At 42.1% G+C, this 15,701-nt stretch overlaps 1 protein-coding gene across 1 annotated transcript in view; it reads right to left on the bottom strand.

Annotated features, from left to right (window-relative positions):
* TGFBR2 (transforming growth factor beta receptor 2) overlaps nt 1-15,701 on the bottom strand; it is a 66,860-nt gene that overhangs the window by 15,439 nt on the left and 35,720 nt on the right. Inside the window, exons 5-6 of the mRNA XM_068152907.1 lie at nt 3,058-3,857; nt 476-617 (exon numbers count right to left, since the gene is read on the bottom strand). Coding sequence (XP_068009008.1) covers nt 476-617; nt 3,058-3,857 — 942 coding nt within the window. The remainder of the gene's footprint in view (nt 1-475; nt 618-3,057; nt 3,858-15,701) is intronic.

Below are 15,701 nucleotides of genomic sequence, written 5' to 3'. Positions count from 1 at the left end.
TACCATCACCCTTACTGATTATGGCCAGTAAACACAACACTTAACTGGCCCTCAGGTGGGTTCATAATTAACATTCCATGAAAAGTAAATGGGAGGCAGTTATCACTTCTTGGTCTTAATATTTCAAAATACGTTATGTTTCCATCATTCTAAGTGAGGTTAACCAGACTGAGTAAATCCATGGCTGCTCAAGGTGTTACAAGAAAAAACAGACATTGATTATCCTTGAAAGTGGTCTACCTAACAGCATATTCACCCTCACAGCAATCAAGAACAAATTTTCTTATGCCCCCAGGTGCTCACTCATCAAGCCTGCTCATGCACATGTGCCTCTCATACTACTAAAGTTCTGATAACTTACAGCATCCAGGTGTACTAGAACGAGTGACAAGAGTTAAGAAGAATCACACCCTCTCCAGACAATCACAAGAGCATGTCTGTCCAAACATACTTTTAGAGAGAAGGTGGCACCTACCTCCAACAGCATTACAGCGAGATGTCATTTCCCAGAGGACCAAAGCCATGGAGTACACATCTGTTTGTTTGAAAGACTCCACGTTCTCCAGGTTCATCCTGGACTCCAGAACCTCAGGAGCCATGTACCTTGCTGTGCCAACCTACAGAAGAGCAGGAGAGGAGATTGGAGAGAGCTCACGAGTGGCAATTGTAATTCATGGTTTGGATTCTGCTGTGATTTAGCCTCAGCTTTCACAGAAATGGTGCCATTTGACATCTATCCAAAAATACAGGCCATACTTGGCACAAGTCATAATTTCTGCTGCCAGGAGAATCTGGCATGGTCCTGGCAACTAACTTACTTGCACCTCCCTTGGTAAATGAGGGGAAAAGAAAATAAAAAAAGGCCAAAGGAAAAAAAAAAGAGGCCTTTTTTTTAGTTCCTCAAGCAAATAATTTTGACACTAACAAGCTTTCTCACTCTTTGGCTGTTCAAAGATAAACTCTGCCCTTTGGGCCCGAAGCAATTGCTGTTCACTGACTGTCTTTCAGATAAGCAAAAACCCACATTGTATTCTTTTGCACTGCATATTACAGTGTTAGCTGTTTCTTTTCATGGTAGCCTTAGAAAAGAAAGTGGCAAATGCAGGCCTGGCAGAAGAAAGCAAATACACAAATACTGAATGGGGAAGCACACATTTGAAACAAACCACCACCCCCCACCCCCCCCCCCCCCCCCAGCCCCTTTGTTTGAAAAGCTCTCCACATAAACTTTATTCATGCTGAGCAATTTTTAGCAATGATTTTAGCAGTTTTGCTGAAATCCAGACGATGGCCTTGTGTTACAGAAGGAAATGTTTAAGTGTCTATCAGAAGGATTTAAGGAAGAATTTTTGGATCACTCAGAATTTGCTCTCAAATGACAAACTCACACAGAGTAGGTGTAAAAAACACACGTATCCCCCTTGAAAAACTGCAAATATAAGAAGTCTTTGATCAGGCAAAGACAGTTTCAAACTGGAGACCGGTTAATCACTGAGACAAACAAGGACAAATACAGTAGGACCTGCAATTCAAATGAGCTATTTGTAGACTTCACTACCACAACCACTCCAGAGCCCAGTGGTAAGCAGAACTGCAAAAGATCATTTTGGTTACTGAGTCTGCAATTGCAGGCAGCCACAGAGTAAATGTACAGTCCCTGAGAGAGCCCCATGACATCCATTTCACAAACAACACAAAGGCTCCTGTGAGCTCAGCAGAGCACTGCTAACTGACAAACTGTCCCTGAAAACGTTCTAAACCAAAATATTAGTTCTGTGTGAAGTAAAAGTCAGTGTAAACAGACAGAGCTTGGTGGCACCTACATATAAATATATAAATATTAATACACATATAAATACAGAGCTAATTAAATTATTATGAATTAATTAACAACACATGTTTTGAATTCATACCACAGTTTTCATTAGAAGAGCAAATATTTAGAGATTGACTTGAAAAAAAAACCTGATCTTCAAAGCATTCATAAACATCTCCTTGGCATCCTTGTGCAGCAGTTGGGTGTCTTCTGTGTTAGTTAGTTGAAAAAGCAACCACAGGGCAATTATATTTGTTTGAGATTTCTTGGACTTGTTTGCATTTGGAGAAAGTGCCATAATCATATGGGTTGTTTTTTTTTTTAGCCTTTTAAAGGTATTATCTATCATTCTAGCTATCTGCTCATGCCTCCAAAGGATAGAAGGCTGACTTCACATGTGCTGGGTTTCACTAGGAGCAGGTCTACTCAGACAAAACTATAATGCCATCAGTGCCAGCTGTGGCATAACATCACAGTGTGAAGCATCTCCTTGTCAAACATGTCTATGTGCCTTGCAGCAGCACCAACAAGCTCATACACACTTGCATAGTGCATAAAGAGGACCATAGGCGTATGCAGCTCTCTGATCATAACAAAGCTTCCATTGCGCGTTTCTCACTGTTGCCAAGCTGTTAAGTTTTAAGGCTTTTTTTAAGCCTCTTTGTTTATAAATACTGGGTGATAGGTTGGATGTGATGATCTTGAGGGTCTCTTCCAACCTGGTTTATTCTATAACAGTTCTATTCTATAACTCCCTGAAGAGAGGTTGCAGCCAGGTGGGGGTTGGTCTCTTCTCCCAGGCAACCAGTACCAGAACAAGAGGACACAGTCTGAAGCTGTGCCAGGGGAGGTTTAGGCTGGAGGTGAGGAAGAAAGTCTTCCCAGAGAGAGTAATTGGCCATTGGAATGTACTACCCAGGGAGGTGGTGGAGTCACCATCATTGGAGTTGTTTAGGAGACTTGATAGGGTGCTTGTTTGCATGGTTTAGTTGATTAGGTGGTGTTGGGTGATAGGTTGGACTTGATGATCTTGAAGGTCTCTTCCAACCTGGTCTATTCTATTCTATATATATAAAAGACATACTTTATATATATATATATATATATATATATATATATGGTTTATTTTTAAAAAATATATAAAAATACTGGCAACATAGAATTCTTCTTTTCATCCCAGGAACTGACACATCAATGAGTACCACACACATATGCATCCCACCTTCAAACTTTCAACTTACCTGTCCACTGTTAGCCAAGTCATCCACAGACAGAGAAGGGTCCAGCCTGAGGGACAACCCAAAGTCACAAAGACAGCAAGTTAAATCATTTTTCACCAGGATGTTGGAACTCTTTAGGTCTCTATGCACGATAGGCGTTTTGGGACGCCCACAGGGTGTGTGATCGCTGTGAAGATGGGCAATCCCTCGGGCCAATGACCCACCCAGTTTCCAGAGGTCCTCCCAGCTGATAATGTGCCTTGTGAGGTATTCCTGCAAGTTTCCTCTAGCGTGGAAGGCAGTGATCAACCAATATTGTTTCCCAAGATCGGTCTTGCGCTCCTCAGCTGTCAAGAATTGGAGGATGCTCTCATGCTTGAGGTTGACATCTGAAAAAATGTCTTTTTCAGTTTTCCAAGAGGCATATTCTTCATAGGGGAAGATCTTGACTGCCACAGTTTCATACTGCTCTGATGTGTTTTGCTTCAATTTGGCTTTATATACTTCAGCAAACCTTCCTTTGCCAACAACAATGTCCAACTCGATGGGCAGCAGTTCTGTGTTGTGGTTAATGTTGTTGGCGCAGGTAGAGCTGATGTCTGAGCGGTCATCATCCAACATAATGGCACAGACATCACTGCAGTCATTATGTTTCCTAGGCTTAACATTTTTCTCCCATGCCTTGTTGAGCTTCCTCTTCTTATGAGTGCGGTAGGCATAAAAGATAACAATCACAGCAACAGAAATCACCAGTAATGGGACAAGGCTTATGATTGTTACTTTGGAAATTTCATCTTTCTCCTCTGGCTTATGGGGGTCATCTGGAAAGAAGAACAGAAGGAGGGTATACATTAAATGATACAGGAGGCTGTCAAAACCTGTAATTTTTATCCAGCATGTGATACATAATTTCTTCCAATGACAGTCAGTAATAAAAATTAGCACAGCTATCCTGCCTCCACTTACCAAGACTTCCCTGTCTGCTTATTTCTTAAGAAGCTGGACCTGAATGAGCAAGAACCAAATGTAATTCAATAGCTTTGTTATTCTCTCAAGCTCTTATTGTATTATGGATGAAAGTTTACTTTCCTGAAGACAATAACCAGTCTCCTGCCCTTACTCTGTCAATGTATTCTTGACAGATCTGCCTATTTGACCACTAAGTACATTAGTTTTTCTAAGAACTGGATTGATAAATAAGTAGCATGCAAATTCCTACTTGCTCAGTTATCATTCCAGATCCAGTATATTTCAGTCAGATCCACGTGAACACATCCTCAGGAAGCCTGCAGGCTAATAATATTCAGGCACAGTATGTATGCCTGCATATACATCTTGAAAACCAAAACTCATTCTCATACTTCAATGGACATGAATGAGTGCTGCTAGAACAAATTCAAACACCTGCATGCACACAGGTGTTTGAATCCTGCAGGCACAATAAGGTATATATGACACATATGAGAACTGTCACCCACTTGTGCACCACTTACATGGCTTTGTGTAAATGAAAACATCCTCTGTATGTCACATGCTGGCTGTGCACTGGCTGCCCTATTGAAAAGCAGTGGATGGTTTGCTCCCAACTCCTCAGCTAGTGCAATCCACACACTGTCATATTCTTAGGTGGAACACAGAGGGGTAGGGAATAGAAGAATAGGGACATACTCTAGAATAGGGGTGTGATCTGGGAACAGTATAGAATATTATTCTAGAGGTGAGCACTGACCTGTCACATACAGAATTGACCTAGTTTGGTATATTTTAGGGAAGATAAACAGTGTCAAAGGAAGTTTAGTTCTGAAGGTAATGACAGAGGGTCAGAGTTTATCTGAACCCAATTTCATTTGGCACACAGAAATGTACTCTTCCAGCTTATTTGTTTGAGTCTGAGCAAATGTACTGTATTATTTTTCCAAGAGAGAGGGAATTCATGGAAGAAGGCCTGAATGGACTATGATACTTGAAAGCTGCAACCATAGTTAAGCAAGAGTCTTGTGTTAGTAGCATGACATACTGATGGATGCTTACAGCAACGTCGTGGACTCAGGGTCTGTGTACCAGGCCAAATGAGTCAGTATGAAAAGCAAAAGTTTAATAAAGCCCTGAAGGGAAGTTGACACTAAATACATTAGCCACAAGCCTCTGTTTCCCATGCTCTGTGCCTCTCAAAATGAAGGTGCTGAAAGCGCTGGGGGAAAAGAATTTACAGTTAGAACAAGCAATACCTCTGACCCTCCAATTTCACTCATAATCACTTTTCCATTTGAAACACAGTTAGCTGGCAAACAGCAGGAAACATCAGCTATTCAAAGGCAGGTGACAGGACAACTGAAGAGTATATTCTTCTATATTTGGAAGAAGGCCTGAGTCTTGAACCAGGATGTGCTTCCTCTGGAAGGTTTATCAATCAGAGGTAGAGCAAGTTCAATTCTGGCCTCTCTCACAGGGTTTCAAGGAAGAGGAAGTGCCTTTCTAGCACTGATGCTTTTGGCAACCACAGAACAGCAGCAACCACCAGCAGCACCTACAAAGAATTAATTTCTTTCATTTATGAAAAAGAAGATTTTTAAACCAATCCTTTCTTTGACATCTATACAAACCACAAATCCTTATTTTCAAGTGATTTCCCTTAGGGGGAAAAAAAAAAAGTAAATCTTAAACTTTTAACATTTTTAAATTGAAAAAACAAAACTTGAAAGTTCATCACAGATTACAGACACCCTTACTGCTTCTCCACGTGTTGAAGAGAGGAAAACCCACAATTTTTTAAAGGCTCTTACTGGAGGAATATATCTGAACATGAGCCTGCAGTGTGCCCAGGCAGCCAAGAAGGCCAATGGCATCCTGGCCTGCATCAGGAATAGTGTGGCCAGCAGGAGCAGGGAGGTCATTCTGCCCCTGTACACTGCACTGGTTAGGACACACCTTGAGTCCTGTGTCCAGTTCTGGGTCCCTCAGCTTAGGAAGGAGGTTGACTTGCTGGAGCGTGTCCACAGAAGGGCAACAAAGTTGGTGAGGGGTTTGAAACACAGCCCTGTGAGGAGAGACTGAGGGAGCTGGGGTTGCTTAGCCTGGAGAGGAAGAGACTCAGGGGTGACCTTCTTGCTGTCTACAACTACCTAAAGGGACATTGTAGCCAGGTGGGGGTTGGTCTCTTCTCTCAGGCAGACAGCGCCAGAACAAGAGGACACAGTCTCAGGCTGCGCCAGGGGAGGTTTAGGCTGGATGTTAGGAAGAAGTTCTACACAGAGAGAGTGATTGCCCATTGGAATGGGCTGCCCAGGGAGGTGGTGGAGTCACCATCATTGGAGGTGTTCAGGAGGAGACTTGATGGGGTGCTTGGTGCCATGGTTTAGTTGATTAGGTGGGTTGGATTGGTTGATGGGTTGGACATGATGATCTTGAAGGTCTCTTCCAACCTGGTTTATTCTATTCTATTCTAGAAGGTCCAATGTCCCTGCTTGGAAAAAAAAAATTACATTGCTTGTTCCTATGCACATTTCCTTCTCTCAGATCTGCTTTGTAAGGAACTTGGGAAACACTCCAGCAGATGAGAACTGACTATGTTGTGGGATGGCTGTTTTGAAGTTTCAGCTACAGGCTGGCCACAATGGCATGAATGCAAGGTGAAGTGTAACAATCACATAACACAGTTTTGATCAACATTTGGGGTTCTCTTGTGTTGTTTCCTTTTTTTTTTCTTGCCTACAGAAAAGCCTGCTTGAAGTTGGACTCTGCTCTTGGAACTGAGTAATATCTCATCTATATCATGTGGTATATTGTTAAACAAAGATGAACATGCCCTTTTAGGGCTCTCTGAGCCCTTTTTCTTTGCCACAGAGCTGCAATATGTAGCCTATGTAGCATATTTCAAATATGAAATACAAATGTCTTTCTAACAGAGGGAGAAAAAGTCCAAGATGTATTAGCTCTCTTTCAAATTCCTCCCCATGAATCCAGGCATTTGGAGGTAGTTGGCTGTATGTTCAGCTCTAACTGAAAAGAAACTCCCTCAAAGCCATCACTCCTTGACTGTTATGGCTATCTGTCTGAGGGCCTTCAATCATTCCTATAATGCCCTAGAGCAGGCTGTGCTATTTTGGCCTACAGCTGAGAAGCCTCCAGTAGACTTCACAGCCCTTTTGGCTCTTCCTCTTTCTGCACAGGAGAAAGCTCTGCTTGGGGTGCAGGGGGATTTCTGTGTGGAAGAGAGAAACTGTTGATGCTGCAAATGTCACTTGAAAAAGAATTTAGAAGATGTTTTAATCAAAGCAGAAGCTGAGCAGTTTGGCCACTTCCCCTGAGCACTGTATCGTTCTGCACCACTGCTGCAAAGTGACACATCCACTTTGGCACCCTCACTTGGAGGAAGTACGAAGGCAGGGGACGAAAAACATAGCTACACATCCCCACCTGAAGCAGCAGGGATGAAGGGTGTGCCCATTTTCAGGTTTTAGGATAGTAGACAAATCCCACTCAAGTCTTGGGAAATGCAAGAACAAGCACCCAACAGGGAGGAGACTGAGCTGCCTGCCAGCAGAACTAAAGGGGACAGTAGCAGCAAAGAGCTGGTGGCACTGAGGGCTGGTCTGAGCAAGGAACATCTGGAACTGCCTTGGATTTTGACTGCTGATATGAGCAGGACAAAATCAGCCCTTCCAGCACAAGTTAAGGTTGGGCTGCTACTACTCTGTTGAATCTGTGTGCAAAGTCAGGACAGCTGTAGAGCACAGCTGTAGGTTTGCATACCCAACATTTTTTGGCATGACTACAGGAATTTAAGAATAAATACATTCATTTGCTTACAAATAAGTACCTAGGACTCATACTCCATAATTTCAAAAATGGGAGTGCAGCTTCCTTTCTGAGCACTGGAAAGTGCAGAGCCTGGCCGCAGAGGCAGGCAAGGCACTGGTTAAAAGAACAGCCTTTCTGGTTTTGCAAACAGGCTCCTAAATAACTTTCCCCACTCAGAACTATTTAGGTGGATCCATCATTTCTTAAGCTTCAAAAGAGCCTATTAATATAGCACAACAATAGAGAAGTTGAGCTAAAAGAAAGCTTCCTGTATGTGGTTTAAACTTCACACAAGCCATCTGCACAACCCTTAACACTACTTAAAGCTTTAGGGAATAGGGTTCAGGTGTCAAAGAAAATGGAAACATTGTACAGTCCCTGTTCAGTCAGGAAGTTTCAACACTGCTTTGCCTGGAAATTCTTTAGGTTGGATTAGGTGCCTTTGAACTTCAATGTCATTAAACTTTGGAAACATAAATAAAACAATGGCAATAAAATTATGACCCACACTTTAATGCACAGGGCAGCACTAATGCAGCAGCTAGTGTGGACAGAACTACTTCAGCACTGCTTGCTGCTGCTGCTACAAGTTCTAAAGTTGCTGCCTTACTCAACTGCTAGTCAAAGCCACACAGCAGGGCAAAAACAGCAGGGCAGAACTCAGGCTAAACTTACTGACACTGAGGCACTGTAAGCTTCTCTAGTGGCCTTAAAACCCACAGAAACACATGGCCACAAAGTATGGGCACAGACCTGGGACTGAGATCTAGGTGTTTTGCAAGCTCCTGAGTCACAAAGCAGCCTTCTGAGCTAACTGGAGGATAATTCCATTTTGCAGCAATTCTGAGGTTTCAAAGTTTGATTTCAATTCCGCACTGGAATGAAAACTAACAGTGAAAACTAACACTTTTTGAATGCTTTTGCATAAACAGAATTCTGTTCAAATACTGCAATTTGGCAAGAGATGTGAGCGCTGAATCCTCCCCAGTGAGGGGACTAGTCTGGGGTATGTGAGTTCCAAGTTCAAATCCGGCTCTGTTTCATTCAGTGAAGAGCTTTTCATCTCTGCTTATCCTGAACTGGGCAAAAAGTGAGCTTAAATGTGACGTGAGTGCCAGTTTATGGGCAAGACTTTAGGCAATACGATATGGAAAAGTCTGCCCATCTCCTTAGCACTACTTTCTGGATGAAAATAAAATGCTTCATTTTTAGTGAAATGAAGTTTGGGACAATTTAGTTTATCCCTGCTGAAGAATCCTCAGGTGACAATGCAATTCTGTAGTTCAGAGTCTCATGTATCTTATGTATGATTTTGGTATTTTCAGAACTAAAATGGCTTGGAAATCTTGAGTAAAACATTTGTAGATGGGAAATGCTGATTTTCAAGACAGAAAGTCTGCTTCTGACATTTCCTTTCATTTTCTCTGAAATCCTTATCTTGAGGACAACAGTAGTCTGAAAGTTAACCCAACTTATATGTTTAAAAACTTCTGATAGTTTTGGCTTCATGGATGGAGGTGGAAAGCTTTTCTGCTTGGGATGGGTGTGGGGGGGGTGGGGAGGCTTTTTTCTTCGGAAGATGGTTGATCCTGACACAAAACACTTGCAAATAATCACTCTAGAATGGTGCACATCACACCAACTGGCAGTTTTTTATCCTGACAAGTTCTTGAAGATATTTTACTTTTCCACCCTCACTGGAGATGAAGATTTTTTATTTTTTTTTTAAACTCAATTTGGTTTTTTTTTGAGCAGGAAATCAGTTGTCCCCCTCCCTCAGCTCTATGCTGAACCATTTGATGGCAGAAGAAAGAAATTACTAGATTTTAAAACCACAGTGGACTCGTGTCTTGCTGGCATTCCTTGTAGATTTTCCTGGAAGTTAAACTAACTGCAGCCAATTCCTGAATTTGATAAGCATTTCTTTGGACTAGGTAATCCAAGTCTGCCAAGGCCAGTAACTTGTGTTTGATCTGCATGTCTTTATCTTTTAGTCTAAAGAGGATATTGCCAAGGTATCCAAAACATAGTATCTCCTTAAGCAGCCTCCTGGAGACACACTAGCTGTGGTAGTTGACAGGTCTGCCTGGCCTGCTATAGGGTCTCAAACAGTAGAAGTGACAAGGCAAAGTCATCCCCAAAGCCTATTTCTAAAGCTATCTTTCTAACGAACTGCCATCCACATAGCTCAGAATTTGGGCCCTAAAGGATAGTTGCTTATGCATGTGGGAACTTGAGCTTTTGGTTATTTGCCAACCTGAACGTAGCTCTCCAGTCCACATATAGCTGGCAAACCAGAACCAGCCCTCAGAGCACTTAGTGCAGGGCATTGTGCAGTGTCACCATTTTTCCTAAGCTAGTACAGCAAAGGTATGAGCAGTTTTGGAGAGCTGTGGCACACTCATTGCTGCTCTCCCTTTTGGGCCAGTGGCTTTACCCTTGCCACATGATTACCCATGACTGATCTGGTGATCAAGGCATCTCTCTTATGCCCAGGGAAAATCCCCAGTTATATGTGTTGCATGTTAGAAGAGCCATGCATATGCATCCATCAGCCGGTGGGAATGGCTGCATCTTAGACATGGGGGTGGGAGGCAGGCCTCCTTTTGGCTTACTTCAGTGAAAGGCTGGGCCAGCAATGACAGAATAGATATTTTATCTATTGTAAGCAGAATTTACTTTTCCCACTGATTGCCAAGTATGCTATTCAGCACCCAGGTGGTTTAAGACACTCTTAAGCTCTAAGACAGAACAAACATTTTGTTGCCGCTTTATTCCCTCACCATTGGCCAGAAGCCCTAATTCCCTGGTTTGCTGGCACAGCACTCGTTTGTTTAAAACCTCCCACCCTTGGATGCATTCCCTTCTTATCTCTCACATTCTAACAGGTTAATTCACTGTGTGTGCATGACATCTTTCACACATTTTGACCTTGCAGCTGAGGTTTCCTCGTTGGTGATATGAAAGCCGACATATTCTAACTTCACATGATGTGACCACGTTTCCGTAGTACATGCCTCAGCTACGCAGCACAGCGTCTGCTGCTGCTGTTTGCCGGGGGTTTTCTGGAACAAATCAATCTCTCCAGTTTCAATATGTTCCAACAGATGCCACACATTAACCACTATTTTTACTCTCAGCCCGAGTTTCACCCCTTCAACCTTTCCCAAAATATTATGTTGCCAGTGTTAGTTACAGTTTGTTTCTGTCTGTAATTATTAAAGTCTCTTTCATGACAACCTGATAAAAGGTTGGCCACATTCCCACACTTATTAAGCTCTCAAGTGATGCAAATTGTAACAAATATGCCAACCAGGATGGAAGAACACTGCCTAGTTTGTTTTTACATAAATCTGTAACTGAGCTCTGCATGGTTATTTTCCTAGGAAGTAAACAATATAAATAACACAGTGCAAAACAAAATTTTGGCTTCTTTTGCCTCTTTCCATTCTATTTCCTTTCTTTCCCACTAAGTGAATCAGATGTTCAGTATTAGACAGCCTCTCCTTTGGTTACATACAGCTGCAGGCATTGGGTGGGACTCTGTGGCTGCAAATACCTAAGAGGAAACAGAGAACAATGCCAATATACACCCGGAGAGAGGCTCTGCACAACGTTATAAAATACTACTGACCTCTTTTATGGGGCAGCTGCAAGACAGTTACCTTCTGAACATATTAGTTGGATAACAGAAAAACAAATTAATGAAAGCCTTTGTTAAAATCCACTTGGAAGCAGTCCAGCTGCAATCATCTCTTCCTGCTGTTCCTTGAGCTCTGGACAACTCATCACATGAGTATTTATGGCCTGGCAGCTGTTTGTGCACAGATCTTAAGTATGCTCTTAAGTCTCAGATCCACTTATGTAATCACTAATGATTTGACTCTAGTACAGAGAGGAAGAGGAGAGAAAGACAGGAAAAGACAAGGGCAACATGTTAGAGAGAACTGAGAGATACCAAGTTAAGGAAAGAAAAACATTATCCATATCTCCTGTGTATCTGGGTACAGAACAAGGCATCATGCAGGCATGCTTGTGGTGGTTTAGGCAGCAGAACAATACCAGGTCTCCCAGGTAACAACCACAAAGAGTGAGCAATCACAGTACTTGACACACTGCAAATCCACAGGCTGTAATTTGTTTGGGCAAATGACTCAGTCACAATTGATTAATCAAATACTCGCGTTTCTTGCACTCTCAATTAGCAAACTCAGTAAGATCATGATCAATGTGAAGATTGTTAGCAGCACAACACTCTCCCCACCTCTGACACACTAGCTTCATTATTTTCATAAGTTCTTGTTGACCCATCACTCATATCTATCACTGTAGTTTTGATATTTCAAGGGAACTGTTTGGATGATTCAGATAATCACTATAGCTTCCATTGTTAGTGCCAAAGGTTTGTCCCATGTTCTGACAGGGTGGGGTGGGAATGGAACACGAGGAATAAACAGTCTACCTGAACAATCCCACAGACATCTCAGCTGCAAGCTGCATGGAGATCTGCATAGCATGGCAAGAGAGGTGAGGATGAAACACAATCATCATGTAAGTTATCAGCGTAAAACAACTCTGAATCAATCAGAGATGTACTGCAGGTCTGAAAATCCTGTTTCCAAGTTTTGATAACTGCATTTTCGCTTGATTTGAATTTGATGCCCAAGAGAACAGCTACATACATAACACCAGTACCCTTTTGTACCGTGCTGAATGTGCCTGAATGAGCTCGCACAACAGGGAAAAGCTGGACTGCATAGCAGGTAGGGTCATGTCTCAAATAACACACAAATATCCCACAGCTTTAGCTACAGTGAGTGACTAGCCACCTCTGGTCATGGAGAATACGTCAGATGTGAGGCTAGTAAAAGCAGAGTCCTACTTGGTCGCTTTGGATAAACAAGCCTTGACCTCAGCCAAATAGCTGAGGATTGTTAATAAAGAAGAACTTTGTTAGGCATTTGTCATGCTTGCATTGGCTGATGAATAGAGGCTGGTAGATGGTCTGGGGAAGGGAAGGCTGAAGAACAAAGCTACCCAAACACCAAGGAACTGTGCAAACGGCTACAGACAGACCTAGTTCATCATAACAAGTCAAAATATAAGAAGGCAAAGCAAGATGCAGAAGATCTACCAGACACAACCAGACATTAGGGAGGATGGTAGTCCAATCTTGCACTCATCTTTTCCATGACTGGCCTCCTATCTGCTACCTAGCCAAGTTGTAGCCAGCCAGGGGCTTTTTCCCCTCGATTTTGGCTAACCTTTGCCAGTGGTTTTGCTCCCTGGCTTTGCCTTCTGGCAACACTGACGTTAGGCATTTGAATAAATAATAATTAAAAGACGTTGGCATTGAGGTTTGCTGTAAGAAGCATTTTTCCAGCACAGGGTGGTGCTTGCCAGTCACACACAGCTGCCTGCCAGTTACCCACAAGTTTGGCAAAAAATAAAGGTATTAAAAAATAAACACAGTCAGATTTGCAATGGCTACCTGTGTCCTCTGTGTTATTTCTCCTAGCACTATGGAACATTGTGTGGAGTGATTCTGCACACAGTTATTTTCCACCAGCTGCCAGTGGCCTGAAATGCCAGGGATCTGAATCAGGCTCAGAATCCCCCTGACACAGCAGAATGACAGGCATGTTTAGGCACATATCTGAATGTGTCTTGCTTATTCTGCAGATTGGCAATTTAAACATAAGTCAATACCAGAAACAGGTGTTTGATTTGGAGGTGACTAGGTGAGTCCCAACACCTTCTACTACCCAAAACCTTTAGGTATTGTGTCTAAAAATGGAGGCAGATTTATTGTTCACCATCAAGATTGATACAAACCAACAGTAATATAAACCAATTCTGTAAGCAGTTACAGCTCAGCTGTGAGTCATCTGAACAGAGTGACTAACCTCTGGTGGAAATTAGAACTTGTTGCCTTACTCACAATTTTCTTTTTTACATCAGAAAGCCCAAGAACAATCTAAATCTGGTCTGTCTTAAGTGTGCACCCCGGAGGAAGAAGAGCCAGAAGACTGATCATTTATAGCAAAAGCTTGAAAGGAAAGAATTAACAGGTGAAAAATTACTTATTTACTAGCAGAAACTGTAATGATAAAAGAGTACCATCACTTTTTTTGAGCAGGCTTTTTTAGACTAGCTTTTGTCTACCCTCTCTAAACCATAGGATGTGCAAAAAAAAAACATTGCAAAAATGCTTGCTCTGGTTTACAAGAAACCTAAAGACAAGAAAAAAGGCAAGAACAATGTACAGAACTGATCTGGATGACAGTCATTCCAAAGGCAAAATTATTACAGGCTATTATCTAGTTGTCTGGAGGAGTCGTGGACCAGCTGGCTGTGATGTTCTGCTCAAAGTTAAACACAGACAGGAAACCGCATGTCTGATACTGTAAAAATCGTTTGTCTTCCTGCCATGGCTAACCAGGCCAGCAACCCAAAGGGGCTGTTTTCATTTAAAAGAAACACTCATCCACAACAATAAAAAGAGAATGGTAAAGCCTCAATTCTGCCTCTTTCCAACTGCAGTTAATACCTGCATTTGTGAATGTGCTGGAAGTGTTACAAACTCAAGTTTTACTTTACTCCAGTTTTTATGTGTATGTATGTTCTTAATGCATGTGAATGTAGAACACTTGCTTTCATAAGTCAGGTAGACTGCTTACAGCATATGACTTACAAGGGAAAGCTCCACTCTGTAGAAGTGAATGGAATTAGGGTAAAAATGCTACTACTATAATTCCTTTTAGCCTGCCCTGGAGGTGAGAGGACTGCAGAGTTGACCAGAAGGAAGGCACTTGATGTTGAATTTATAGTACAACTTTCATAAACATACACACAGAAGATACACATTTGTCAGAGCAACTGTATTCAGCTACATGGCTCCAGGAGAAACAGCTATAAGGTGACTCACTTATAACAAATTAGCCAGAATCCACAAGGGTGTGGTTCACTTTGAACAAAAACTCTATGGACAGTAAGAATGATCAGAGAACTGGAAGATCTGTCATATGAAGGCTGACACAACTGGGTTTGTACAGCCTTGAGAAGAGCAGGGAGACCTCACAACCACGTACAAGTACATAAAGAGTGGCTATCATGAGGAGGGAGATTTTGTTTCTACAAAGAGTTACATGGTAAAGACAAAGGATAAAGGGCACAAGTTGCTACTGGAAAGATTTGGACCGGATGCCAGTAAAACATTTTTCACCATTCAAACTATTAGACATTAGAATAAACTCCTTCCAAGGGAGGTGTAGGATTCCCCTACATCAGACAGTTTAAAGGCTGTAATGGTTTAGTGCAAGGGCTAACCTGATTGCTCCCCCAACACAAAAGGGAGGGGAAGAGTAACACACAACTCAGGGTTGAGATAAAGAGATAAGATCTTAACATATCATAATCACAATGCATAATTACCTTAGCTAATAATCTAATTAATATAATCCAGTAATACAATGCATGATTATCTTATGTTAGCCTATTTGCAGAAGCAGCACAGTGAAATATAGCAAAAAAACCCAAAAGGAACCAGCACCTACCCAACTCCCACCCCTCTCAATGCCATCCCTGAAGAAAAAGCAACACCCCAAAATCTGGAAACCAGAAGCAGCAACTGGAACAGGAAGCCTCTCATATTACAATCTGAACTTCATGCCCCACAATACTTTGCTCCAGTCAGTACTTTCATTTTTGATGCTGACATGACTGCAGCATGGTAAGAACAGTAGCAGATTCAACTCAATCCATGACAAAGGCCCAACTTGACAGGATGCTGGGTCATCTCATTTAAATTATATTCTCACCCTGAAAGATTGGACTAAATAATCCTTGAGGTCCCTTCCAACCTG

Source organism: Melanerpes formicivorus, unplaced genomic scaffold, assembly GCF_026170545.1.
Source record: "Melanerpes formicivorus ecotype bairdi unplaced genomic scaffold, bMelFor1.0.p_v2 SCAF_24, whole genome shotgun sequence".
In the NCBI taxonomy this organism is placed as follows: domain Eukaryota; kingdom Metazoa; phylum Chordata; class Aves; order Piciformes; family Picidae; genus Melanerpes; species Melanerpes formicivorus.
The sequence above is the reverse complement of the archived record's forward strand: the minus strand, read 5'-3'. Positions and strand labels throughout refer to the sequence as shown.